The following is a 25,930-nucleotide window of genomic DNA, read 5'->3' as shown; positions in this document are numbered from 1 at the left end:
TGCACCAAAGCCTTCAGAATTAACTGTCATGATTTTAATATGCAGTAGTGGAGGCTCCTCGATTGTTGTTCTCATGTCTAATTGATTTTAAAAGGTTTTTAAGTACTTAATTGTTTTATACTATGGCACTCTGCCCTTAGATCTCAGGATATAGGCCACGAAATAAATGTATTAAATGATAAGTAATTAAAATTCTGCATAGGAGGAAAAGGAGGCTTAGAAGTGAGGGAAACTTAAACTAAGTTCCCCGCCGCCGCCCCCGGATAGACAACTTCAGGGCGGTGAAGCCCCCCCCCCCGGGCTGGGAGTAATGACGTAAGCAGCTGCAGTTGCTCAAGCAACGGACGTCGGGAGACGCCGCATAAATTCCGCGCCCCTCCCAACCGTGACCTTTCCCCACTCTCACCCGCCCGTCTCTGGCGTCCAGCCAATAGCGTTGCGTGGCTGTTCCGCTTGGGCGTGACGTGGCAACCATCCAGTGATTTCCCCCACCCTCGAACTGGGAGACATTTACTGTACGTTTCGGCTGTGGGCTCCGCCTCTCTCGTAAGCTATTGGTTAGGCCGAACCGAAGGGGGGGCGGGCCTTGTGAAGGAGCTCTAAATGGGTTGGTCGTAAGAGGAAGGAGAACAGCGAGAGGCTGGCAAGAGGTCGGGTGTAGCGTCGTGGTGGCTGTTGGCCGCGCAGCGCGAGAAAGGTTTGGGGGCTGCGTCTCTAGCCTATCCGGGGCAAGGGAGTTGGGCTGAAAACGGGGGTGTGGGGGGGGGGATGCGTTTGGCAAATGGATTACGCTTTTTGTGGTCGAAGGAGTGGATGCCGATGAAAGGAAGAAAGCTCAGTTGCTTGTACTGTTGGTTTATTAAAGCTGAGCCCACAGTACAAAATTTCTAATGTTTTGAATAATGGTGTTGACCTTAACAAAATTTCTGGTCATGCTGTCATCTAGTCATCTAGTGATCTTATATTAATTCTTGTTATAATTTCTAATAATACAATACTCTGTGCTTAATGAAACAATTTCCTTTAAGGTATTGGATGATAGTTTACAGAGTTACTATAGCCAAGAGGCACGTTTTTGTCTTGAAGATGGAATTTATCCTTTTAATGCATTCCTTTTTCATGCCAGGGCGTAATAGTTTTATGTGGTAGAGGAGGAAGCAGATGGACGTGTGGTATGGTAGATAATTCAGCCACATTTTTGGACACACACACACCTTTGTATATGGCTGATTGAATAGAGTGGGATTTATTTCTAAGAAACTATTCATATTATCAAGCTGGGAGTCGCGAATGATTTGTCCGTCTGTGCTTACATGTCTTGCACATGGGTTTGTTTGGCTTTAGGGTAGCTCCTACCCATAGGTATATAAATGCTATTTACACTGTTTAATAGATCAACGTAACAGCTCTCTGGAGCCCATCCAGGTCCTCTATTTGGAGAATACCTCTATTTGGTATTGCTAATATGAGTTATGGTCTTTGGGCCCCCTGTAAACGTATGCTGGTAAAATGCTTTCCCTGCCAAATCCTTCCAATTTGTGAAACTACCTATAATTGGTGCTTTTAAATGATGGCTAGTCAAGGTGGGGGGCAAGGTGAAATTGCGGGTACCCTCTTGAAGCTTGCCACATGTGCGTGCGTGCTTTTGATCAGCTCTGCTTAGAGCAAAATCAGTATGCACAGGTTGGTGAGGCATCAGGCTATCCAGTTGGCTGTCTGTACTTTGGGCTGGTGGGTGCTTTTAGTGTTTGTGTATTTTGCTTAAGAGTCTCTTGCTCAATTGGAATTAGTATTTTTCACTCCAGTTAACTCTTTTGGTTGCTAATGGCTGCCCTGAAATGAGAGCACAAGATCATGCCCAGTGCCTGGATGTCCCACTTAAGAAAGATTACTGCTGCCAGCTTGAACAGTGCTTGCCATCTGTTGGAGGGTAACTGTCAGTGGCAGAACTTCAGTAGACAGGCAGTGAGCACCCCTCATTCAGAAAAGAAAATACAAAGCCTCTGGTCCCACATGAACTTCCTTGATTGAAATACTTCTTTCTTATAGAAGAACTATATGAACTCTGCCATGCATGTGCATGCTGCATGTGCTTGAGGCCTTAGCATATTTTTGTAGTGCTGCATTATGTGTTAAACCAAAGGTATGAAAAATGAATTGGGGGGGGAGGGCACAGTTAGATTCAACAAGCTGAACAAGGAACATTTTCCTCTAGGGAACTGTTCACTTGAATATTGCTGGACTTAATGATAATTTCTTGAGAGCAGTGGATGAGTAGATGGACTTTTACATATATGTTGCAGGATTTATATTGACATCAGCACACACCTGTTCTTTTTTGAAAACTGCAGCCAGCTGTAGTTAACACCAAGATTAATGCTGATAATAATAAATACAGTGTATGTTCAGGCATAATTTCTTTTAGAAAATTTTATGTTCCCGATTTTCTTCCCTTCCACAGGATATGGACAACGACGGGGATGTCCGTGCAGTCCAGCACCGGTTGGCTAAAGCAAGGCAGAGCCATCTGCTTCAGTTCTGGGAGGAGCTGAGTGTGCCACAGCAGCAGGAACTCTGTACAGAGCTGAAAGCCATGGACCTGGAAGAGTTGAATCAGGCTTTTCAGAAAGCTATGATGGGTGAAAGCCATTTACCACAGCTGGAGAACATGGATGCCAAGATGGAACCTGTGCCACGTGACATTTTGGGTAGCGCAACCCGAGACCGACTTCACCTAGCAGCTTGGGAAGCAGAAGGTACTAAAAGGAACCCTGTTTGACACGCCAGTTCGAGGGAGACAGACCTGATATATGAAGTGATACGGTCTATTCAAATTGGTACATGTTATTAGCTTATTTTCTCTTGGTATGCCATCCATACTGGAAGAGCTCTTCCTTGGAATGTATGGGCTGATGCAAGAGGGAAGCTCCATCAAGACCTCTTTTACCACAGTTTTGTCTATGTGATTTGATGGAAGTGTGAGCTTGTAGTTTACTGTGTCATCAGGTAGTAAAATATAGAGTCACACTGACCAGCTGTATCTGTTTTTCACTTTGTTGCAGTATACCTTTTTCATACTTGTAGATACAATAAATATTTTATGTGGTACTGAAATGAATTCCTATATAATGCTCTGAATTATCTATCATTCGAAACTGGCCCAGTTATTTGACAGTGGTGATTTGCAATTTATGGTTGGAGAAACTATGGGCTGCTACAGGACTAGGCTGTCAAATGTTGTCTTTGTTTTCTATTGTAGTGGATATTACTAATGTTATTGCTGCACAAGAGTGCAGCTATAGATATTGTGCAACAGTTCAAATCAACATTCCGTAAGGCAACTCAAAAAATGGGGACACCCCAAACAATTATAACTTTGAAGCAGAACCTCAGATCACACCAAATTGGGCACAGATGTAGCATATAGTTTGCTCTTGCTCTGTGTCAAATTTGGGGAAGTTTCTGGACAAAGGGTTTTTGAGTTACAATTTTTTAAAAAGTAAAACTGTTCCCCCCTGTGCAGAAACAAATGACCCTAAAACCTTCCCAGATTTAAAATAGCTCATATAAATTGATACTCTCTTCTGTTTGCTGCCATTCACAAAATGACACCACACAAGGGGAAATTCCCAGAAACTGATTCCTTTTTTCATTAGTTAACCACTTTTAACTCTAAGACAGAGCAATTGTCAGGGCTGTTTTTCAACAAGTATGACTGGTAGTGAGCAGAGGGTATCCTGTAGACTATCTTCACTGCTGCCATTGGTGTTGTCAACATTCAGGCTGCCCTTTGCTATATAAAGCTTGGTGCTTTTTTTTCCTTGTGGGCACAATATTTTGCAGTAATATCAGGCCATTTCCTGGCCTTCATAGATCTCACAAAGTTCTTTGATTTGGTTAGCAGGGATGGCCTTTTAAAAATCCTTCCCAAGATTGGATGCCCACCTCGACTCCTTAACATCATCAGGTTCTTTCATGAGGGAATGAAGGGCACTGTAGTTTTTGATGGCTCAAAATCAGATCCCTTTGACATCCGAAGTGGAGTGAAACAGTGCTGTGTCCTGGCGCCGACCCTGTTTGGGATCTTTTTTGCTGTCATGCTGAAGCACGCCTTTGGAACTGCAACAGAAGGTGTCTGTCTCCAGACTAGTTCAGATGGAAAGCTCTTTAATCTCTCTAGATTGTGAGCAAAGACCAAAGTCCAACTGAAATGCATGCGGGATTTCCTCTTTGCCAATGATGCAGCCATTGTTGCCCACTCTCCTGAAGACCTCCAACAACTCATGAATCGCTATAGCAAGGCCTGTCAAGACTTTGGACTAACAATCAGCCTGAAGAAAACACGTCATGGGCCAGGGCGTGGACTCACCTCCCTCTTTTACCATCTCCGCGCAAGAATTGGAGGTTGTTCATGAATTTGTCTACCTTGGCTCAGAGATCTCTGACACTCTCTCCCTAGATGTTGAGCTGGATAAATGCATTGGCAAAGCAGCTACCATGTTCTCTAGACTCACAAAGAGAGTATGGCTCAATAAGAAGCTGACGACACATACGAAGATCCAGGTCTATAGAGCCTGTGTCCTAAGCACACTCCTGTACTGTAGTGAGTCCTGGACCATTTGTGCACGGCAGGAGAGGAAGCTAAACACCTTCCATATGCGTTGTCTCCGACGTATTTTTGGTATCACCTGGCGGGACAAAGTTCCAAATAGAGTAGTCCTAGATCGAGCTGGAATTTTTAGCATGTGTACACTACTGAAACAGCGACGCCTACGTTGGCTTGGGCATGTTGTGAGAATGGCTGATGGTTGGATTCCAAAAGATCTCCTGTATGGAGAATTAGTGCAGGGAAAGGGCCCCAGAAGGAGACCACAGCTGCGATACAAGGATGTCTGCAAGTGGGATTTGAAGGCCTTGGAAATGGATCTCAACAGATGGGAAGCTCTGACATCTGACCGGTCAGCCTGGAGGCATGCGGTGCATCACGGCCTCTCCCAATTTGAAGAGACCCTTGCCCAGCAGGCTGAGGCAAAGAGGCAGTCACGAAAGCAGCAAAATCAGGGAGCTGGACAGGGGACAGATTGTATTTGTCTTCAGTGTGGAAGAGATTGTTGCTCTCAAATTGGCCTTCTCAGCCACACTAAACGCTGTTCCAAGTCTTCCATACAGAGCACATTACCATAGTCTCTCGAAACTGAAGGATGCCTAATCGAATTGAAAACTCAAGTCCTGGTATCTCAAATTGTGGTACAGAAGCACAGCATCTCGTATTTGTAAACTGGAGGGTTTTTTTAAAGAATTGAATAGTTTTCCTTCTTTTTGAAAACTGAAGTAATCATGCTTTGTTTTATGGAATTTCTATGCTTCATGCCTTGGAGAAGTTCACTAGGAGACAGTTTGCTGAAGCATGTGCTCATCACCAAGTAACCAAAGAGCGTAGGAGCCTAAGTGTATTGCTTCATTATTTAGCACCTTCTAGCAGAAATGATGTATAGAATAATGGAGTCGAAAGAGCCTATAAGACGACTGAGTCCAACCCCAGTTAGTATGACTTTGCCTAACAGAAAGAATTACGATGAACAGTGCCATGTATGATAAACTGTAAGTCAATTTAGTGGTTCATCAAGATTCCTAAATTTTAAGAAAATGCTGAGCTTTGAGGTACTAAATGGAAAGAAGCTGGAATCCAGAAATGGATGCTGACCAGTAGGTCAGCTAAATGCATATACTGTCATCAGCCTCTCCCTATATACAGTGGACCCTCGACTTACAGACGGCTCGACTTACAGACTTTTCGAGTTACAGACTTCTCTGGCTGCAAAATTTAGATTCGACTTGCAGCCAGAGAATCGACTTACAGACCAGAAAAAAACCAAAATGGAATAAAAATAGAATAAAAACCACTGGTTATGGGATTAATCGGTTTTCAGTGCATTGTAGGTCAATGGAGATTCGACTTACAGACTTTTCGACTTGCAGCCACCATTCCAATACGGATTAATTCCTTAAGTAGAGGGTCCACTGTATTTGGTGTATGGTATCAGCCCTATATATTTGGTGCATGGTAAAGGGCACCTCTTCCATCTAGTTTTGGTTTAGTGTCTTGCTATGTAAGTTGCTTTTTAAACTGTGTTCCTGATGCAAGAACACCTTTTTAACTGTGTTCCTGCTTGTAACCAAATGCTTAAATACTTTCTGGCATGTTTCCAAGCAGGAAGTCATCCAGGAAGTGTTTCACCCTGTTCAGGCAACAAAACACCCAGCTTCACATATATGTAAATGTGATTTGAAAAGATTGCCATATCAGAACACATTTGACTAGAAATTTACAAGTTTTGATTTGGGCCACATAACTTCTGTGTTGTCTTGGGCTTCCCTGAGCATGTCCAAAATCTGGAGGCATATAAAAAATATACAGTATACATTTGCTTATTTGTTTGCAGAGTTCATGGATATATTTCCTTTGGGAAAAGATATCCAAGCTCTGTGTAGTCCTCATAAGTAATGAGACAATAAAGAGTAAATCTCATTAAAAACCTTCTGGAAGCTGTTCGAAGGTGCCACATCCCTTGACTTCTGTACTGTATTACAGGGAAAGAGTAACATTCCTTCTGTAGAGCTCCTCTTTCCAGCTTGCTGTTGCACAAGTTCAAGATGCCCATTGCTTTCATTAAGATTTATATTCAGATCCCCCTGGACAGGGGACAGATTGTATTTGTCTTCAGTGTGGAAGGGAAGGGTGCCTACACATATTCAGATAAAAAGATGCTAGATCCAGGTGGTGGAATGGATAGACTAGGACTCAGGAGGTCTAGATTCAAATCACCATTGGGCTAAGGAAACTCACTGGGGAGGGAAGTGGCATTAGTAAAAACCTCTCCTTAAGTATCTCACATACCTTGAAAACCATGTTAGGGTTGTCATAAGTTGGATGTGACTTGACCAGCCATGAGAACAAGGTACAGTTTCTGGATGCGTCTTTGCATTCCTTCTGGGAATCCCTCACTGCTTGCTTAGAGGAACATTGCTTATATGGACCAGGACACCAAGATACAATGGTGCCTTGCTTAACGATTACCTCGTTAAACGATGAAACTGCTTTATGATGAAGTTTTTGCGATTGCAAAATGATGTTCCTATGGGGCAAATTCGCTTAACAGTGATTGGTTCCCTGCTTCGGGAACCGATTTTTCGCTAGACGACTATTTTAAAACAGCTGATTAGCGGCTCTAAAATGGCTGTCCACTTTGCAAAATGGCTCCCTGCTGTGCTTCCCTTTACAAGCACCGGAAAATTGCCGCCCTTTGGAGGATCTTCGCAAAACGAGCAGGTATTTCGCCCTTTGGACTGCATTGAACCAGTTTTCAATGCATTTCAATGGTTTTTTAAAATTTCGCTTGACGAGGATTTCGCTTAACAGCGATTTGAACGGAACGAATTATCTTCGTCAAGCGAGGCACCACTGTACTGGTTACCGTGTGTTTTCAAAATGGCCAGACATGTAGTGCATTCCTTTTTGTTCCGTTGTAGTGTGCGATATGAGTAGGTCCGTAAAGTCTATTCTAAAGAATCTATTTCATTTCTTTACTGCTTTACCCACATGGCTCTTTCAGTAATCTGTAATGAAATATAAAATGTTTATTTGCAATTTTAGTGATAGTGAAAATGTGTCAGAGTGGTTCACTCTTTCAGTAAAGGAGACTTTAAAAATTGAAATACTTTTAAACAGTGCATTTAATTACTTTGTATGTCCTTAAATTAAATAGTCAATTAGGTGATCAGTTTAGATTAGACAGAATAAAATTCAAAATAAAAATCTGTCTGTCTAGAAAGGAGTTAGGAATGTTTAATTCTTGATTTAATAAGAAGTACTGAACGACCTTGTGAGAGTAGTGAGGGCAGAAGCCCACAAGAAAACGCAAGGAGTTTCTAGAGATCTGTATTCGCTCTCTATGTAACAGAAGCTTTTTTTTCTAGTAGTGCTTTACTTACTTGAAAAAGAGTAGTGCGCAGTTCAAAAGCTTGCTACATTATCACTGGAATAAAAGAGGTCATCAGAATTATTTTGCACTTGGCAATGCTTTCACTTTTATTTTTCTAACTTGGTTTAGGTCTCAGACAGATTTCTCAGAACAAAGTAGCTGTTCTTCTCCTAGCTGGTGGACAGGGAACAAGGCTTGGTGTCTCATATCCCAAAGGAATGTATGATGTGGGCCTGCCATCCAGTAAAACGCTCTTTCAGATCCAAGCAGAGCGTATCCTGAAACTACAGCAGCTGGCTGAAAAACAATATGGCCTCAAATGTGTTATTCCATGGTAAGCATCTTGGAGACTCATCTAATTACTGTAGTGCCATCCTGTAATTGGTGTAAGGTTATCTCATAGTAGCCTTAGTTTCATTGGCTCAAAGTTTTGCTAGCAGCACAAGTATCCAGATTCCACAGGGCTTCAGAAAATTACTTTGGCCCAGAATTCGCTTGCTTAAAAAATGGTGATGTTTGCTTTTTGTTTAGGAATTTGTTCTCATAATCTTTATATTTGCAAGTATGTGCTTGAAAGCATGCAGGAAGTGCCTGCTGTGGTTGGAAAGTTGAATGAACAAGATATCTGATGGTTGGAGGGCTGGGCTTCATTGCCTCTTTTCAATACCAGTTGAAATGTTGAACACTACTACTGCCCCTCAAAATACAAAAATGTTTAAGGTGTAAAATAAATCAAAGACTATAAATTTACTCCAGTTTGCATGATTTATATAGAAAACAGAATTTGGATTGCCGGGGTGGAGAATTGTTTCTAATACACAACACTTACCTAGTCACTCTTAGAAACTGTTTAGCTTGACTGGCAGGCTGATTTAGTTATGATTGCTGGAGGCAAACAAGAGGATAAATAGTGTTTGGTTCTCCAGCATGAGGCACAGGCATATAGAGAACTGTGCCTCATGTGAGGGAAGAATTCTGAACATTCAAAATTATTTGGAGAGAGGCAAGGACAAAATCATACAGAGCTGAGGTAGCTGTGTCTGCATGTGGCTAACTTGGGCTCATAGGAGGACATTTTTTTAAAGTACATGGTTAGTTGTAGTGAAATGTATGTATTAGCACTGACTACAGTACTTTTATGCCCGTGTGCATTTAGTTTTGGATAACGTGCTGCTGGCTTGAGTTTGAGATCCTTAAATTTAACTTTATTGTTTTGAACATAGATCAGCCATGTTGAATATACAAGAATAAAACCCAGTGACAGAACATGGTATTTACAATCAAAGCAAAGCAAACTGAAATTCAGATTACAAATGAGTTCTAATTCCTAATCTAGTTACTGCAATGAGTTTGTTATCTGTTTCCCTATTGTACCAGGTGCTGCACGGATTTTTGTGACCTTGGGTGTAATTTCACTTACAGCATCAGAGGGGAGGCGAGAAATATAAAATTTGTCAAGGCTACCCGAATAATGTTTTTAAAAAGGGGAAATGAGTAGATTGTGGGAATCCTTGTAAAACATGCAGCACAACAGGGCATGTTCCATAATTTCCACCATGGCAGATTGGCAGGAGCAAAAATGTTGGTCATAAAGGATGCATGAATTTCTTATTTCTGAAAAGGCAGATAGCAGAACATTGAAATAGCCAGGTTAAAAGCTCTGCAATGTCTAGCAAGTTTTAAATGATAATGACAATCTGCTGGGGTAGGTACCTTGCTGTGATTCCCAACCACTGAGTAATCGGGAACATGTCAAGTGCCCCAGATCCATTTCCTAATCTCTTTAGCTTTCAGAGGTCCCAGATGTAGCAGAGCTGTAGGGCAGTGGTCCCCAACCTTGGGCCTCCAGATGTTCTTGGACTTCGACTCCCAGAAATCCTGACCAGAAGAGGTGGTGGTGAAGGCTTCTGGGAGTTGTAGTCCAAGAACATCTGGAGGCCCAAGGTTGGGGAACACTGCTGTAGGGGACAACAGGACAACAGCTTTCCCTCCACTGCTCTCACCCAGCCTAAGGGGTTGGTTTTCTGTTAAAATCAGAAGTGCTATTCAAAAAGGGATAATTTTTTTTTACTTCAGCCAAAAATTTGAAGCCAAGCACTTGCTTTATCCGGGGCCATTCCAGCTTTTATTCTGCTTTAGGGGATAGAGACTTGAAGGTCAAAAGCAGACTAATTGCCCGATTCATTTGCATGTTAACTCTTTTTATCCTTGAAACATCAGATGAGATCTCTTTTATGTTTATTTATATGTATATAACTATATATAGACAATGTGCATATGCACGCATGCTTCTAGGGTGGTAAACCTGCCTGAATATGTTTGCTGGCATTGTTGAATCAAGCCAATGATGGCTGATTGAATTTTCTTACTGTTACTTGTATACTAAATGGTTTCATTTCTTGATGCTAATGGGAAATGAGATGCTGACCATCTCTTATTCTGAAGTCTTGGACTTCATGTCTTGTGGAGTTCTTGGCCATCAAGCTTGTTTGCATCCTCTTCCTTCTCATACTCCCCTGTGTATGAGACATTGGAATGGAAGTGTATGTTACGACCTTTGGGGGAACAAGGTTGTTGTATACCATATTTTTCCGTGTATGAGATGCCACCCCACTTTTCTAACCCAAAATTTCTTTCTTTGCAAGAAAGTGGAGGGGGAATGCAGGGATCAAAGCACTTTGATTCCTGCTTTCCCCCTCCACTTTCTTTGCAAAAAGCTCCTTTCCCACTCTGCTTTTTGCAAAAAAAGAGGAGGGGAAAAGCTTTCTTGCAGGGAAAGTGCTTTCACCCTTCACCTTCTTTGCAAAAAGCTGCTTTCCCCCCTCGCAAAAAGTGGAGCCACTTTCTTTGCAAAAAGCTGCTTTTCCCCTCCACTTTTTGCAAGGGGGAAAGCAGCTTTTTGCAAAGAAAGTGGAGGGGGAAAGCCATTTCCTCACAAGAAAAGGGAGGGAAAAGAAGGAATCACTTTCTCCCTCCACTTTCTTGTGAGGAAAGTGCTTTCCCCCTCCACTTTCTTTGCAAAAAGTGGAGGGGGAAAGCAGGAATCAAAGCGCTTTGATCCCTCCCCCCTCCTTACTACCGTGTATAAAACAACCCTCAATTTTTCCTCCAATTATTTTAGGGGAAAGTGTCATTTTATACATGGAAAAATACGGTATGTCTAGCAGTAAAAAAAGGGTCATGTTCCATATAGATTTGTTTCCTTTCTTAGTAAACCAGGATTCTCCTATTATATTGCACAGGTATATCATGACAAGTGGAAGGACCATGGAATTGACTAAGGAATTCTTCCTGAAGCACAAATACTTTGGCTTGAAGAAAGAGAATGTGGTCTTTTTTCAGCAGGGAATGCTTCCTGCTATGGACTTTAATGGGAAAATTCTCTTGGAAGAAAAGGGCAAAGTTTCTATGGCACCAGGTACTGTATCCACACAGGCACTTGGGGAAGACTTTATGACCATATCGCCAGAACAGATTGTCATTTAAAAGTTCATTTGTGCTAGTCACCCAAATTCTGAAGGTATGAACATGTAGGAAGATGATTTCTCTGAACATATTTGAACATGGGGGAAAGTATCTTTGCTATGGTAAGTAGAGATTCCACCCTAAGAACACAGGGGAGTATGAGAAGGAGGAGGATGCAAACAAGCTTGATTTTGTTCATTGGGATCACTCTGCATGAGATAGGGGGGGAAAAAGATTTTTCCAGAGTGAGGCACCTTGCTACTGAAAGTGGAATCAAATAGCAGAAGGAAACCCATGTAGTCTGACTAAATGCAAATTTCCCACAGTGAATAAATTTCCTTAAAGTACTTATCACTTTAAATATTGACCAGGTTTCAGTAAATACAGAATCCATTCATTGAAAACAAATAGATCCACCAGGAAGCTGAAAGGTCTTTCGAGGAAGTGTTCAGTTCATTTGGTCCATTTCTGTTACATGTAAGACTTCAATAAAGGCTTTAAGACTCGCATATTCCTTTGCAGCAACGTTTTCTTTCGTAGTGGTTTCATTTCTTTCGTCAAAGCTTAGGATCAAAGCCCTGTCTGTAGAGGACCTAAAGCAATGCCACTTCATTAAAACCTTATTGTCACATACTTACTATTCCAGTCAAAACAGACTTCCTGGGAGAGAAAACTCTCACCTGGCAGCAATTTATACCCACTCTCAAATGCCATCAAAATAACTCGTTGTATTTTGTTCTATATGTTACCACAAAGACAGGTGAGAAAGCAGTATCCAAAGATCTCCTACAACAGGAATTGTCATAGATATTCAGATTTAAAAAAATCTTTATTTCAAATGGTAGGAATGACAATATTGATAACACATATTGTTTGTGATTTTAGTTTATGGAGTGCTCAGTCGTGTCTGTAATTTCTTGTACCATATTTGTACAATCGTTCTGAATTTTATTACCTGATTACAGTACCGTGTTTCTCTTGTTTTGGATGGCTAGTAAAATTGGAGTGTCATAAGGTAATAGGTAAGTTCGAAAGCATGGAGGTGCCACCTTGGTGGGGAGGGAATGGTATTCCGTATCCACTCATGCTGGCCATATGACCATGGAAAGTGTCTACGGACAAGTGCTGACTCTTTGGTTTACAAAGGGGGATGAGCATCGGGGCTGGACCTAGAGTTCGACCCAACTGGACTTAATTGTTAAGGGGAACCTTTATGTTTTTAAGGTACCTTAGAAAAAAAGGAATACTTTTTAAAAAAAGTAGTGGAATGGTTCCATAATATAATTTTGTCAATCTGCAGCTAATTCTGGATAACACCAATAATTAGAATGAATGAATGAATGAATGAATGAATGAATGAATGAATGAATGATGAATTAATTAATTAATTAATTAATTAATTAAATAATAATAATAATAATAATAATAATAATAATAATAATAATAATAATAATAATAATAATAATAATAATAATAATAATAATAATAATAATAATATAATTATTGTCATTGTAAGTATATACACAGTATACCATACAACGAAATTCACAGACACCCAGAGACCAGACACATGCACATACATAACATTCCCCAAACACTCCCCACCCACTAGAAGTCCCCCACTAAAAATACAAACATCTACACCTCAGGCCAAGTAACACAGTCCAACTAATTATTCACTACTGGTGGTCTTTAAGCTCATTATTAATTGCAATTATAGCTCTAGGATAAAAATTTGACCACTGTAACAATGTGTTTTCTAATGTATATCTTTACAAGTGTGTGACTTGTCTCTGTCTCTCTCTGACTGAAAAGCTTCAGTTTTGTGCTGAATCTATTTTCCCAAGTTTTGTTGTTTCTCCTGACTTTTGAATAGTCTTTTTCCATTTGTTCGTTTAGTCATCTTAATTATACTGTTACTTTAGAACTCCCTTTCAAGAGCATAGCTGGCTTTCTCCTGTACTTGTTTGAGAGTACATTTTTAAAGGAATAAATTGAATTAAGGCTCTCATTTTGCTGATATTTTGTTATCTGTCTTGATGACACTCAATTTTATTAATAATATGTATATTAACTCAATCTTGTATAGAGCAGTGAAGAAAAATGGACTGAAATACCTGTACAATTGAAAGTTACATGACCCTTTCAAATGCTTCCTCTTCTCACCCATTCCTTCAGATGGCAACGGTGGTCTATATCGGGCTTTGGGAGCTCATCATATTCTGGAGGACATGGAGCGACGTGGCATTGGCAGCATTCATGTCTACTGTGTAGACAATATTTTAGTAAAAGTTGCTGACCCTCGGTTCATTGGGTTCTGTGTACAGAAGGGAGCAGACTGTGGAGCAAAGGTAACTAATCTTTATACAGACTGCAGAGGGTGAGCTGTAGTCTCCTGTCCTCTTGAGGGTGTTGATGGTGTTCAAGAGGCTGAATGTACACAGGCTGGACGGTCATGTATAGAAAAGGAAGATGCTCTTAGTGCAAGTGAGCAGCAGATTTAAAAAATGAGCACTGTCAGCGTAACTGTTGCTGTAGGAATATGTAGACTTTTAAATCATATGTATCTCAGTAAAACAGAATGAAAAGGGGTGCACCTACAGGTAGAGGAAAATTCATCAAAGAGATATTAATAATTTGAGTCTCCTGTGAGGGAACTGGATTAGTTAGAGTTGGGAAGGATTAGTGCTTTAATGACAGTGTCTGTTGATGATAATGTCTATTCAAGAAATAGCCATCAAGCTCTTTTGCATCCATATCACCTGCCTGTACTGTAAAAGCCTAACAAATTGATATAGTTCCTTTGTTCTGACATGACACTTTGATGCAAAGAAACAGAAAGAGCCAGACAGAGCCATGGTGTTTGCAGGGCTGGTACAAGGCAATAGTGCAAGGTCCAACTCTCCTCCCCCTCCATCCCCACCTCCAGGCCAAGGGAGCTGCTGATTGCCCTACAGAGGTGCAGTTGCCCGTCTGCAGCAGCATTCAGTCCTGCATAAATTTACTGGCGGGACATTCTGCTCCAATGGATTTGTGCTCTACAGCCCAATTTCATTTCTGTTGTGTAAATAGTCATTTAATCAAATAGTTCTATAAAATACTATTGCATTTGATTGCCATTGGAGACCACCATTTACATTTCTTTCTTTGAGCCCATATTGGGGAACGGAAGCTTGAGACTTAATGTATCTGATAAAGAGACTTTGTCCTGAAATTGTGGTGTATGTACAGTATATATAACTGCTATATAATGAGCATGTTAAGTCTTCAAAATGCTGCAGAATTGTTTTGTTCATTCTCTTAGGTAGTTGAGAAGACAAACCCCACAGAGCCAGTTGGTGTCGTGTGCCGCGTCGATGGTGTTTACAAGGTAGTGGAATACAGTGAGATCTCTCTGGCGACAGCACAGAAAAGGAGTCATGATGGCCGCCTGCTTTTTAATGCTGGGAACATTGCCAACCACTACTTCACGCTGGAGTTTCTGAAAGATGTGGTCAAGTATGGGCATTCTTTAGCCTTGAATGTTTAAGAGAATGCACGTCCAGTGGCATTTCTGATTCTTCTGTTGCATGCCAACCCCTTTTGTATTGACAACGCCTGTAGACTGGCTTATAGTTTCAGGCAGGCACATGTCGAGAACTAAATAAGAACTGAATTTTTGACAATTCAGTATCATTTTCTAAAAAAAGCAGTAACAGCAATACAGCATTAAAATGCAACTAAAAATAGATGTAAATCGAAGCAAATTTGGGAGCATTAAGTTCTCCTGCTATCCTTTATGGTCCCTGTCTGTTGTTCCTCCATCTCCCTTGGGTCAGGACTTAAGAGTACAGGGCTAGTTCATAGGTGCCGAAGAACAGGTTGATCTTTTGCTGAAGTTTAACACCTTGAGATGTTGTGGTGGGAAAAGTCATATTTGAGTGCTCTTCTTACGCATGAGGAAGACCTGACTCTTTCCAAATAGAAAAGTAGCATGTTAAGGAGACAGATTTACCTTTCTTTAATCTCTTTCAGAGTATGCCCGTTTTCTGTGTCCAGCAAGAACTTCCCCTCCTGCAGAGGGGAAATTAGAATATTAGATGATACAGTCCAGCAAAAGCTTTGCTACTTAAGTCTGCTGATTAGATGTAATGGCTAGAGATGGGCACAAATTAAGTCTTCCCTATTGAGGCCAAGTTGTTGACGAGCCGGCACAGCTGTTATGTGGGCCTGGCACCCATTCCTTGGGCCATGCGCACTTCCCTTTCCACCTCCCCAGCACAATGACCCACTCACCATTTGTGCATCCTCTTCCTCCTTCTGCCTTCTCCCTCAGACAACCACTGAGGTGAGGAGGCAAGGCAGGGATGCTGAAGATTCAGTGGCATTTGTCTACAAAAACAGCAGTTTTGTTCTTGGTAGCCTTGTGATGGTCTCACCATAGAGCTTTAAATTCCAGACTTGGATTTACTTCAGGGCTGCCAAAACAATAAACCTGCATACATTTATTTTGGGTTCTATTGGCGTTATCTGCTACTTACACACTTTCTGAAAAGGGAGAAGACAGTCTTTGGCATATGGAATCAGAATTGTTTAGGTAAAAAGGCCTGACTTGAAGTCTGCTAAAAAAAATCTAGAGCCAGCTCAGACCCTGTCATGTGCAACATACTTGCATTGAGATCTGCACCTTGAAGTGGTAGTGGTGGTGCTGGTTTGAATGTGGCAGTGACTCTGACCTGCAGGTCATCTGCAGGTTATGGCATTTTCACCCTTTGTGGTCAAAGAGTCAAAAACATATTCTATACATAGATGTTTTGGCAGGATGTCAAAAGCCTACTAACTCAAACCCTAAAAATTGCTTTGATGTACAATTGCCCATCTAGATCAGTATCTGTTCCAGCCAATCATATCCTTCACAATCATGGTGTGAAAGTAGTGGCCTTCCACCATCTCCCCCCCCCCCAGTCTAGTATGTGGACGTTTCACTCAGCTAATGGTCCTAGATAGACTCCAGTGTGCTTCACACTCTGCTGACTTGTACTTTCACATTTTAGTGTTCATGAACCTCAGCTGCAACATCATGTAGCCCAAAAGAAGATTCCTTATATTGATGTGGCCACTGGGAAGTCTGTGAAGCCAGACAAACCAAATGGGATTAAAATGGAGAAGTTTGTATTTGACATCTTCCAGTTTGCCAAGTAAGGCCTTTCATTCTCCTGACTGCTTGCTTGCTCTGACTCTGACTCTGACAGTCTTGTGTTGTTAGATGAATTGTGGTGTAACATCTTCAGCTTTCTTTTTGTTTTAAAAGTAATTTTATTCACCTTAGCATTTCATGTCTTACAACTTCATCCCAAAGAGAACTCATGTGGTATCAATAAAAATCAAGAATTCTGAAATAGCAAACTATGTTTAATTCAAACATAAATCACGAGTGTCTTGATTCTTACTGTTGTACAGTACACAAGGTATGCTCATATACCTTGTGGGATAGATAGGAAGAGACCTGGGATGTACAGTACAGTGGTGCCCCACATAGCGAGGTTAATCCGTTCCGGATTAACCTTCGCTATGTGAAAACTTCGCTAAACAGAACGGGGAAGCCCAAATGGGCACAAAACTCACCGTTTAGCGAAGTTTCCAGGGTCCGGCAGCCATTTTCGTGCCCTCAGTAAGCGAGGGGAGGGCGCGAAAACGCTGCGCGCGGCCATTTTGGGCATCCAGCGGCCATTTTGAAACTGCCAAACAGCTGATCTGCGGGTGTCGTAAAGCGAAGATCAGTAAGCGAAACGCTTACCGATCTTTGCTGTGCGAGTTTTGCCCATTGGGGCCGACGCTATGCCTCCGCATTAGTGATCCCGAAAACGGGATCGCTATGCGGATTCGTCGTTATATGGTGCGCTCGTTAAGCGAGGCACCACTGTACTGGGAAGTTGAGCTGGCTAGAAATTCCAGGTGAGGCCAGTAGAGGGAGGCATAAATAATCTCATAAATCAGAGATTAGAAAGAAGCATCTTCCATGAGGTCATGAGAACAGTTTGGGAGGTGATGGATTATATGATTCACATGGTGTATTATAAGAATGAAAGAGCTTGAAGTTGTAGAGGACAGGAAGAAGTGGCAAAACCACCTTAAACTCCCAAATGCAGGAAAATATCAGCTGGCTCCATCAGTAATAATGAAGTTGGTGAGCAGTACTTCTGTAAAGGCTTTGTAGCCAATTCAAGGAGGGATTTGGATGAGTTGAGGTGAGTTTTCTTTACCTCATATAATTTCCTTCTACTGTGAACTTATTTTCAAAGTTTAGGTCTAGAGCTGCAAAGCCAAATGGATGGTTCAACCTCTAGGAAGTTCTGAATCTTTTTGAATATTGGTGGCTTCCTTGTAAATAATAGAAATGTTCACAGAGCATAAAGGCCTTTACATCTGACCTGTCTCTCCTTTATATACCTCTAGGAATTTTGTGGTTTACGAAGTGGTGCGGGAAGATGAGTTCTCTCCTTTGAAGAATGCAGACAGCCAGAATGGCAAGGACAACCCCACCACTGCACGCCATTCCCTGATGTCGCTACATCACTGTTGGGTTCTCAATGCTGGAGGTCATTTTGTGGATGAAAATGGGACACGCCTTCCTGCCATTCCCCGGTAAGGTGACTCTGATTTTCCTCTTGCTTCTATCTTGCATCCCTTGTTTGTAGTCTGAGTATTCCCCATTAAGGTAGTTGCTGTCAGTTTGGGTGAAGTTATTAAGACACTATTGCTCAATATTCCAGCTGCTAAGATTTCCCAGTTGTATTCTGCAGCAGAATTATTAGCTATTTAATATCTTCCTTTTGTCTTAATTTGTGTAGCTGAGAAAATCACACTGTGTGAAACAATGATCACGATTCAAGCCTGCATTCATGCAAGCTCACAGTCCCAGCTATGAAATACTGTGACTAACTAGAATGAGTAATGTCCTTCGGAAAGACACTTTGGTCCCTCTGCTCTGCATCTGGGACTCTGAGCTTAGCCATGAGTTCACATCCTGTTAGTGGGGAAGGCAGAGGCTTTTTGGGATGAAAGGAAATGCAGACACAGCAAGTGTGACCGTTGACTTGAATAGGAAGATGAATAGAATATGAAGGGAAATGAGAAGATGGGGAAGCAGAGGGAGAGTGAATAAGACTGGCCCCATCACTTTGACTATGGCTCTCCCTGTATTTGGATTCGGTCCTTCTTGCCACTGGTATACAGCAGCACCGTTCCTAACGATTTCCTGTAAACATTGCAATGCATGATTTAAATTATAGTCTTGAGCTAAATTATGGGCTGGGAATAAGTGGGATAACTGCACTGTAGTAGTAGAGAACTTGAGAGGGCTCCTTGTGTTATATGGTCTATCGGTTTGTTATAAAAGCTGCCCAAGTACTTGATTGTGGAACTAACCTAATCTGTCTTCTGGACTGTTTTCACATTTGGAGATGAGGAGAATTAGAATTCATTCATTGGTGTGAAGTGTGGGAGCATGTTTTGTTGTTCAAACACTTGTTCAAATTTCAGCATTGTGTTCACGTGATGAAGAAATTGTCTGAGAGTCCTTTTCTATAAAGATTGGTTGCTCTGAAAAATGACAAAGGTATACATTCATCTTGCATTGGAATTTGGCACAGAAGTCAAGCAAGTTCATTATAGGTGTACATTACAGAATTTCTCTTCTCATAAACCTTTTTATTCTCATGTGACAGCTGCACTGACGGAAGGTCAGATGGAATCCAAGCTGATGTCAATCACAAGTAAATATATTTGGCTGTGTGGGATGCATGGTGATGGGTCTGTGCTTGGGTACTGACTGACTGAGCTTTCTGTAGCTTGCAGGTTCTCAGGGCTCGACCTGCTTTTCGGGGTGTGGATGTGCTGTGATACAGTGACCTTGTGGGAGCTGTCACGGTCACCAAAGTGCATGCTGGGGAAGGGACTGCATGTGTGGCTATAAATTCTCATAGTATGTCTTCAGGACTTAATGAGAGCTGCCTTGTGCACCTATTTGTGCTGCTCTACATTTTTGTCAAAGTTAGAATCTGTATTTCGCTTTTCCAGAAAGTGTGTCTATTCTTTGGAACCTTTGAAAGCACAGCAACACAGTTTGGTTACTGCTTTTATTCTTATAATTCAGCATTTCCTGTAAACTATAATCCCCAGTGAGTTTAGCCTTCCTGTTTCCCATTACATTTCTTTTGCAAGATCCCAGGGCTCAAATATTTTAAAAGTGTGGGAGTAGGGAGAGGCACTGTTTAGGGGAAGAAAATCCTACATAAAATGTTCAGATGACAACTGAAAACAAAATAATAAGAGATGAAGCTATTGAAGAGCTGGTATTTCCATGCAATTGGAAACAAATATTTTTGAAGTTTGGTTTAACATTAATTGCCAGTTGATGTGAGCGTGCCATCTATGATGTCCAGAGCACATCTAATATGATGTGAATTCTAGTGTGAGGAGGTATCTGAGCCAGGACAACAGTGCATCAGAAACAGTGTCCTTTCTGTGTATAGCTGTTTTGTGAACAAATGTATGAATTGTGCAAATTTAGATGCTGTTCATATGTTGAAGGGACTCTGTATTTAAATTTTCTCAATGTGGTATTGAGAACTATCAGTCACTTCCCATACAAGAATGCACAGATAATGTCTGCTTGAGAACTGCTGGTGAAACACAAGGTTTCTTGACATATGAATTCTGCCTTTTAGGAAGTTGCCTTTTAAGTTCTGTAAGTCGAATCTAAATTCTGCGGCCAGAGAAGTCTGTAACTCGAAAAGTCTGTAAGTCGAGGGTCCACTGTAAATAGAAATCAGTAGGAATACACCTCTCCTCTATTTAGCCCTGGGTGCCTGTTCAGCTTAAAAGAGAGGACTGGGACACTTCGACTGAAAAACTCCTTTCTGCTGGGTAGCAATAAATCCATGTACCTAAGATATTCCACCTAAATCTCAGGAAGAACTTCCTGACAGTCAGAATGGGTCGGCAGTGGAATATGCCGCCTCGGAGTGCAGTGGAGCCTCTTTCTTTGGAAGTTTTTGAGCAGAGGCTGGATGGCCATCTGTCGGGAGTGCTTTGATGGAGTTCCTGCATGGGAGGGGGTTGGACTCGATGGCCCCTGTGGTCTCTTCCAAATCTGTGATTCTAAAACGTGTACCTCTGGCAAGAAGAATTTCTAACAAGTAGAAATGGTTTACCAGCCAAACAGATGTGTGCTGGTTCCCAGCCTCCCCTCCTCCAGAAGGGGACCACTCAGAGGCAGTGCCCCGGCTTCCCTGCCTCGCTTTGCTGGATGCTGCCTCTGAGCAGGCGCCTGCTGGAAGAGGTGGGGCTGGGAAAGCGCTGAACATCTTTTCAGCCAGTCAATGAACCTCCAAACCGACAGTTCCTTCCCCTCTCTACTAATACTGTAAGTATTGCCTTGCACTGCAAGTGGAGAACTCGAGGCACTGCAAGTGTGCCTTCTGTTTTTTTCTTCCCCAGATTTCTTCCAAGTCAGACATTTTCTTCTGGTTTCTGTGTGGGTGTCTCAGGCGGGCTCTAGGGAGAGACAAAAGTGTCAGTTGTCCTGATTTGAAGAATTACAATTTATCTTTTCTAAACAATAACACAAGTGAGAAACAGCACCATCTCTCCCAGACCATCTGACACTTTCGTAAAGATTTGGAGAAAGGAGGAGACACCCAGGAATATCGTTCTTGTTTTGTACATACTTCACACCTCTGTGCAAGCAACTGATTTTCCTAACTCCCACCCCCACACCAACCCTGCAGCCAACTGCATAGCACAACACAGAGAACGTGGGGATGGTTTATTGCTAGTGAAGACAAATCAAAGCTGGCTAGTAGTCCAGGCAATATATTCACACTGTTGTTTGCCCCATATTGGGCTAGATGGACCAATAGTTTGTCCTTAGTCTGTGGGCGGCATATAAATTAAATAAATAACTAAATATTACTCTTACTGCTGGTATCAGTGAACTTGGCTAGAATAATAACTGCAAGAATTTCTTGGGATGTTGTCTTGAATCAAATAATTACAAATTTCTCTGCTGTGAAGAAAGTTTGGTGACACAGATATCTTCAGATTATTGTTTTTTACATGTGAAAACTAAAACACTTCACTGTAACAGAAACGACACACACCATTGCTGGCGATCATGCCAACAGCTTCATACTTACTTTCAAATTGAGATGGGTTTTGAATAATAAATTGAAATAAATGTGTATGGTACCAAAATCTTGAGGAAAGATGCACACTTAGGAAAATAAATAAATAAACAGCTTTCAGTGATGGTAAGGTGGCAATTAATTTTTCCCCATTCTCTGCTGTAGTAACTTTATCAGAATCTACAGAGCATTCCAAAATACAGTAGTGCAGCTCTCACTCTTTACAGTGGTGCCTCGCATAACGAGCGCACCGTTGAACGATGAATCCACATTGCGATGCGGATTTCCCCATCGCTAATGTGAGGGCATGCTCGCATTAGGATGGGGGAACAGCTGTTCGGGGGTTCTAAAATGGCCGCAGGACACCCAAAATGGCCACCGGGACACCCAAAATGGCTGCCGGAACACCAAAAATGGCCACCGGGACACCAAAAATGGCCACCGGAACACCAAAAATGGCCGCCGGAACACCCAAAATGGCCACCGGAACACCAAAAATGGCCGCTGGAACATGGGAAAACATCGGAGAATGGTGAGTTTTGGGCCCACTTGGAACGCATTAAACGAAGTTTAATGCATTCCAGTGGGTTTCCCCGTTCTGCTTAACGATGATTTCCCATAGTGAAGGTTAATCCAGAACGGATTAACCTCGCTATGCGGGGCACCACTGTATTAGCTAGAACTTTACATGGCCAAACTATATATGTTAAACCCTGGAGACCTAGAAATTTATTCTGATGGAAAGCAGTGAAATAAAGTATTGCGATGCCATTTAGCTTGTTGGCTGCTTAGTTTAACTTTGCTCCTGGGTACAAGACAATTTGCACTGAGGGTTTTGGCCTTGTCCTTTGTCTTCTGAGAAGTTGTGTCTCTCTTGGTGCGTGTTCTTTAACAAGCTCATCATGCATGCTTTACTAATCTCTGTGGATCCAAGTGATGGACTTGCTGCATGGACACCACTTGTATTCTGCACTGCTGCTGAACTATTTTCTTGGCAGGAGCTGAGCAAAATGCTTATCCTTTGACGAGGGTCTTCAGAGTGCAAAAAAGTAAACATCCAAATATAGATTCTTCTCCCCCTTGCCTAACTTTCTTTTGTTTTTGTCTTTCTTTTCTCCCTCAGTTTGAAGGATGCCAATGACTTACCCATTCAGTGTGAGATTTCTCCTCTTGTCTCTTATGGGGGTGAAGTAAGTTATTCTCTATTTGCTCCCCACTATTAAAATTTCTAGTCATCTTGGCCTGTTGTTAGGGCAGTTTGTAGAGCTTACAATAAACAATGAATGCAATCCAATGGAACAATGAAGGTAGAAATGAGTGTTGAGTGTCTGTTCTGCTCAGTGTAACCAAAGGTGCTTGGACCCTAAAGAGTTGACATGACATTGCTATTCTACTTAATAGATTTGTGTACAGCCTACTTTAAAGAAGGCACCATCTATTTATGTGACATGCCAAACAATGGTATAATAGGATGATGTGGTAAAGAATTTTTTGATTCCATCTATGTTTCAGATACTTAGGAAGGTTGAGGAGAGGGACCATTTATTTGGCAGTATATGAGATAGGCCTGTTCATGTACCAAACTACCCTAGGAATTATTACTAAGAGTACATTTGTAGCCTGACAATTTATGCAAACTTGTATGCAAAATTGCTTCCTTGTTTTCTGATGAAGAGGTCTTTTCTTTTTCTTGGATTTATAAAAATTCATTTTAAGTTCCTTTGCTGATATCAGAATGTATATCAGAATATACATCAGAATATCAGATATCAGAATGTAGGCTATGTCACAATTTGAAACATGAAAAGTGGCATTAAATGTTCTTAAACAATCTAGGGGTGATTTCTTGGTGCCCCTGTTGCATTGCTACTTGTCAACAAGCTTTTTGATCATAGTTTCACTCTTTGTGGTACCATATTAGAAGCTAATGTCTAGCCCACAAAGTTTTTACTAGCCTGTTTCTGCAGGCACTAGATAAGTAGAATACAGTACATTGCTTTGTAACATTTCTCTTGATGATTTGTGCCTTGCCACAAAAAAATAGGCAAGAGAGTTTAGAGCCCTGGTGTTTCATCAGTAGACCAGCTTTCCAACATCTGGCACCCCTGAAATATGTTGAATTATAATTCTTATTTTCTACATATATATAATTACTATTATATAATTGTGGTTGTGATTAGCATAATTGAGTTCATCTACCCACTTGTGGTGTATTGGATAAGAAAATTATTGATTTACTATTAAGTTAAAGCTTTCATAGAGTTGCCTCCATCTAAGTGCAAATGATTGTATACTAAGTGTTCCTAGTATCATTATCTCATTCATTCCCAGAGTAATCCTTGAAGGAAATGGTTAATATTGCAAGTTTATAGGGGGGGGGGGGGGGCTGAAGTTCAGAATGATCTGCTCAAGGGTATGCAGTATGATAAAGCCTGTTCACACTGGTATATAGATATGGTATATAGATTACTGATAGCACAATTTGAATAAGAAAAAAAGACCTTGTGTGCATGTGTTTTTTCTTAGAACAGTCTATCCTCTTTAAGAGCTGTCCCACACTTTTATAACACAGGGCTAGGGCATGCATTCTTTTTGTCACAGTTCGGAGTTCACCAGGTCCAGGGGAACAGCAGTGATGCAGGCCTGGGACAAGGAAGGAGACTGGAGCCCAGTGAGGCCAGCAAAGGCTCATCAGCAACCACTACCTTGGAGGAAAGTGCTTGAGCTGGCATCACCTCTGCCACTGCAGCTCAAGACAGCACCTTTTCCACCTGTTGCTGGATTCTGGAGTAGTGACAGGTAGCGATGGTGATCAGCTGGGAAGTGGATAAGAATAGCTGACAGGCCGCAAGCCTCTGCTACAAGCCTCCCTGGAGGGAGAACGAGTTTAAAGTGGCGGCAGCTGAATGCTGAATGAGAGGCAGCAAGCCTCTCTCACTGCAGCTGCCCTCATCAGTTGGCTGGGAGGCGGAGAGCAGCCGCATGATCAGCTGGGAAGTGGAGAGGAGCAGCAGAGAGGTAGTGAGCCTCTCAGACACCCCGGCCAACTTCCCAAAAGCCTGGAGGCTCAAGTGTGGGCAGAAGGATTGCCCAAAACTGTTAGAACAGATTGCATTCAAAATGAGGACAGGCTCTTACCGACTGAGCAGCAATTGGGCTTTATCAAGTAATGGTATGACGGCTGACGGCTGGGCGAGGGCTGGGAAGATTCTCCCTTCAGTTCTAAAAATCATTGGGTGATCTTGAGTTGGTCCTTGTCTCTGACACTAATCAGCCTCGTTAGGGACATAGAGAGGAAGACTATGTGTCACATTTTGGAAGAAAAGGTGGGACATTTTTTTTTAAATCCAAATCTGCACACTGGATTGCACTTAGCACCAAACCTATTGTGAAACTTTTCTAAATATGTTTCTTTTTATTAGGGCTTGGAGGAGTTTGTGAAAGACAAAGAATTTCATGCCCCTTTGATTATTGACACAACTGGGATCCATGAGTTGGTAAAGAATGGAGTGTGAAATCCCCATGAAGAATCATCGGTCCTCTTTGGAATTTATTGTGGCTCTTTCTTGTCAGACTATAACTATTCAGACAAAGGATTCAGGATCACTCAGTGGGTTTTCACTCAAATTGAGTTCCCTCAGAATCCAGGACTTGGCTGCAGTGAAAAGGGATGCGGTACTTTTTCCTCTCAGCATCTTGGGATTATCTATTTACTGTATATAATTTTTAATGTAAAAAGGTAATAAATCAAAAATAGCAGAGACATTGCCGTTCATGCTGCAGTACTTCAGAACACCAGAATTTTGTATCAAAATAATCTGATATAACTGCAAAAGATCACAATGGTACAGAGATTGGAAGTCAATCTGAAATTCTGTTTTAAAATGTTATTTTATTTTCAGATGCTTGTTACTGAGTTTTTAAGAAAAAATGTTCTTATTTTGTCAGCCAATATTATCTTATTAACAGTTGTATCTTGCGAAAGTTGCACAGTTGAAAGAATTGGGGGAAATGAAATTGGATTTTAAAAAAAGAATGTTTCTTAACATTCTTGGATGAATGCTTACATTAAAATATAATTGTTAGTCTTTAAGGTGCCACATGTTTCTTAACACAGTATTTCCTCAGAGTTTTTGGACACTGGTACTCTTTTCCAAATTTGCTTTTTTATATGGCCGTCTGTCTCCTGCAAGGTGTCCAGGTGGGTATGAAAGCCTGTTGCTACTTGCAAGGATCTAAAGACTTATCCTGTTACCATCACTTAAAAACTGGGGCTTACGTCCCACTGCTAAAATCATGTACAAGGATCATGCCACT

The 25,930-nt window shown here is 41.5% G+C and overlaps 1 protein-coding gene across 2 annotated transcripts; it reads left to right on the top strand.

Moving 5' to 3' along the window:
* Positions 1-502: 502 nt before the first annotated feature.
* UAP1 (UDP-N-acetylglucosamine pyrophosphorylase 1) lies at positions 503-25,706 on the top strand. Of its 2 annotated transcripts, XM_020798518.3 has the most exons (11): positions 503-697; positions 2,462-2,756; positions 8,112-8,316; positions 11,225-11,400; positions 13,626-13,798; positions 14,752-14,945; positions 16,481-16,624; positions 17,883-18,071; positions 19,154-19,201; positions 22,737-22,803; positions 25,036-25,706. In XM_020798518.3, exons 2-11 carry the CDS (start codon positions 2,465-2,467, stop codon positions 25,126-25,128), a joined length of 1,581 nt encoding a protein of 526 aa, XP_020654177.3. In that variant the 5' UTR covers positions 503-697; positions 2,462-2,464; the 3' UTR covers positions 25,129-25,706. The 2 variants fall into 2 exon arrangements, with proteins under 2 accessions (XP_020654177.3, XP_078248562.1); XM_078392436.1 differs by lacking the exon at positions 19,154-19,201 and having other exon boundaries at positions 561-697.
* The last annotated feature ends 224 nt before the right edge of the window (positions 25,707-25,930 follow it).

This window comes from Pogona vitticeps, chromosome 4 (genome assembly GCF_051106095.1).
Source record: "Pogona vitticeps strain Pit_001003342236 chromosome 4, PviZW2.1, whole genome shotgun sequence".
NCBI classification, from domain to species: Eukaryota; Metazoa; Chordata; class Lepidosauria; order Squamata; family Agamidae; genus Pogona; species Pogona vitticeps.
This window is presented reverse-complemented; position numbering and strand designations above follow the sequence as displayed.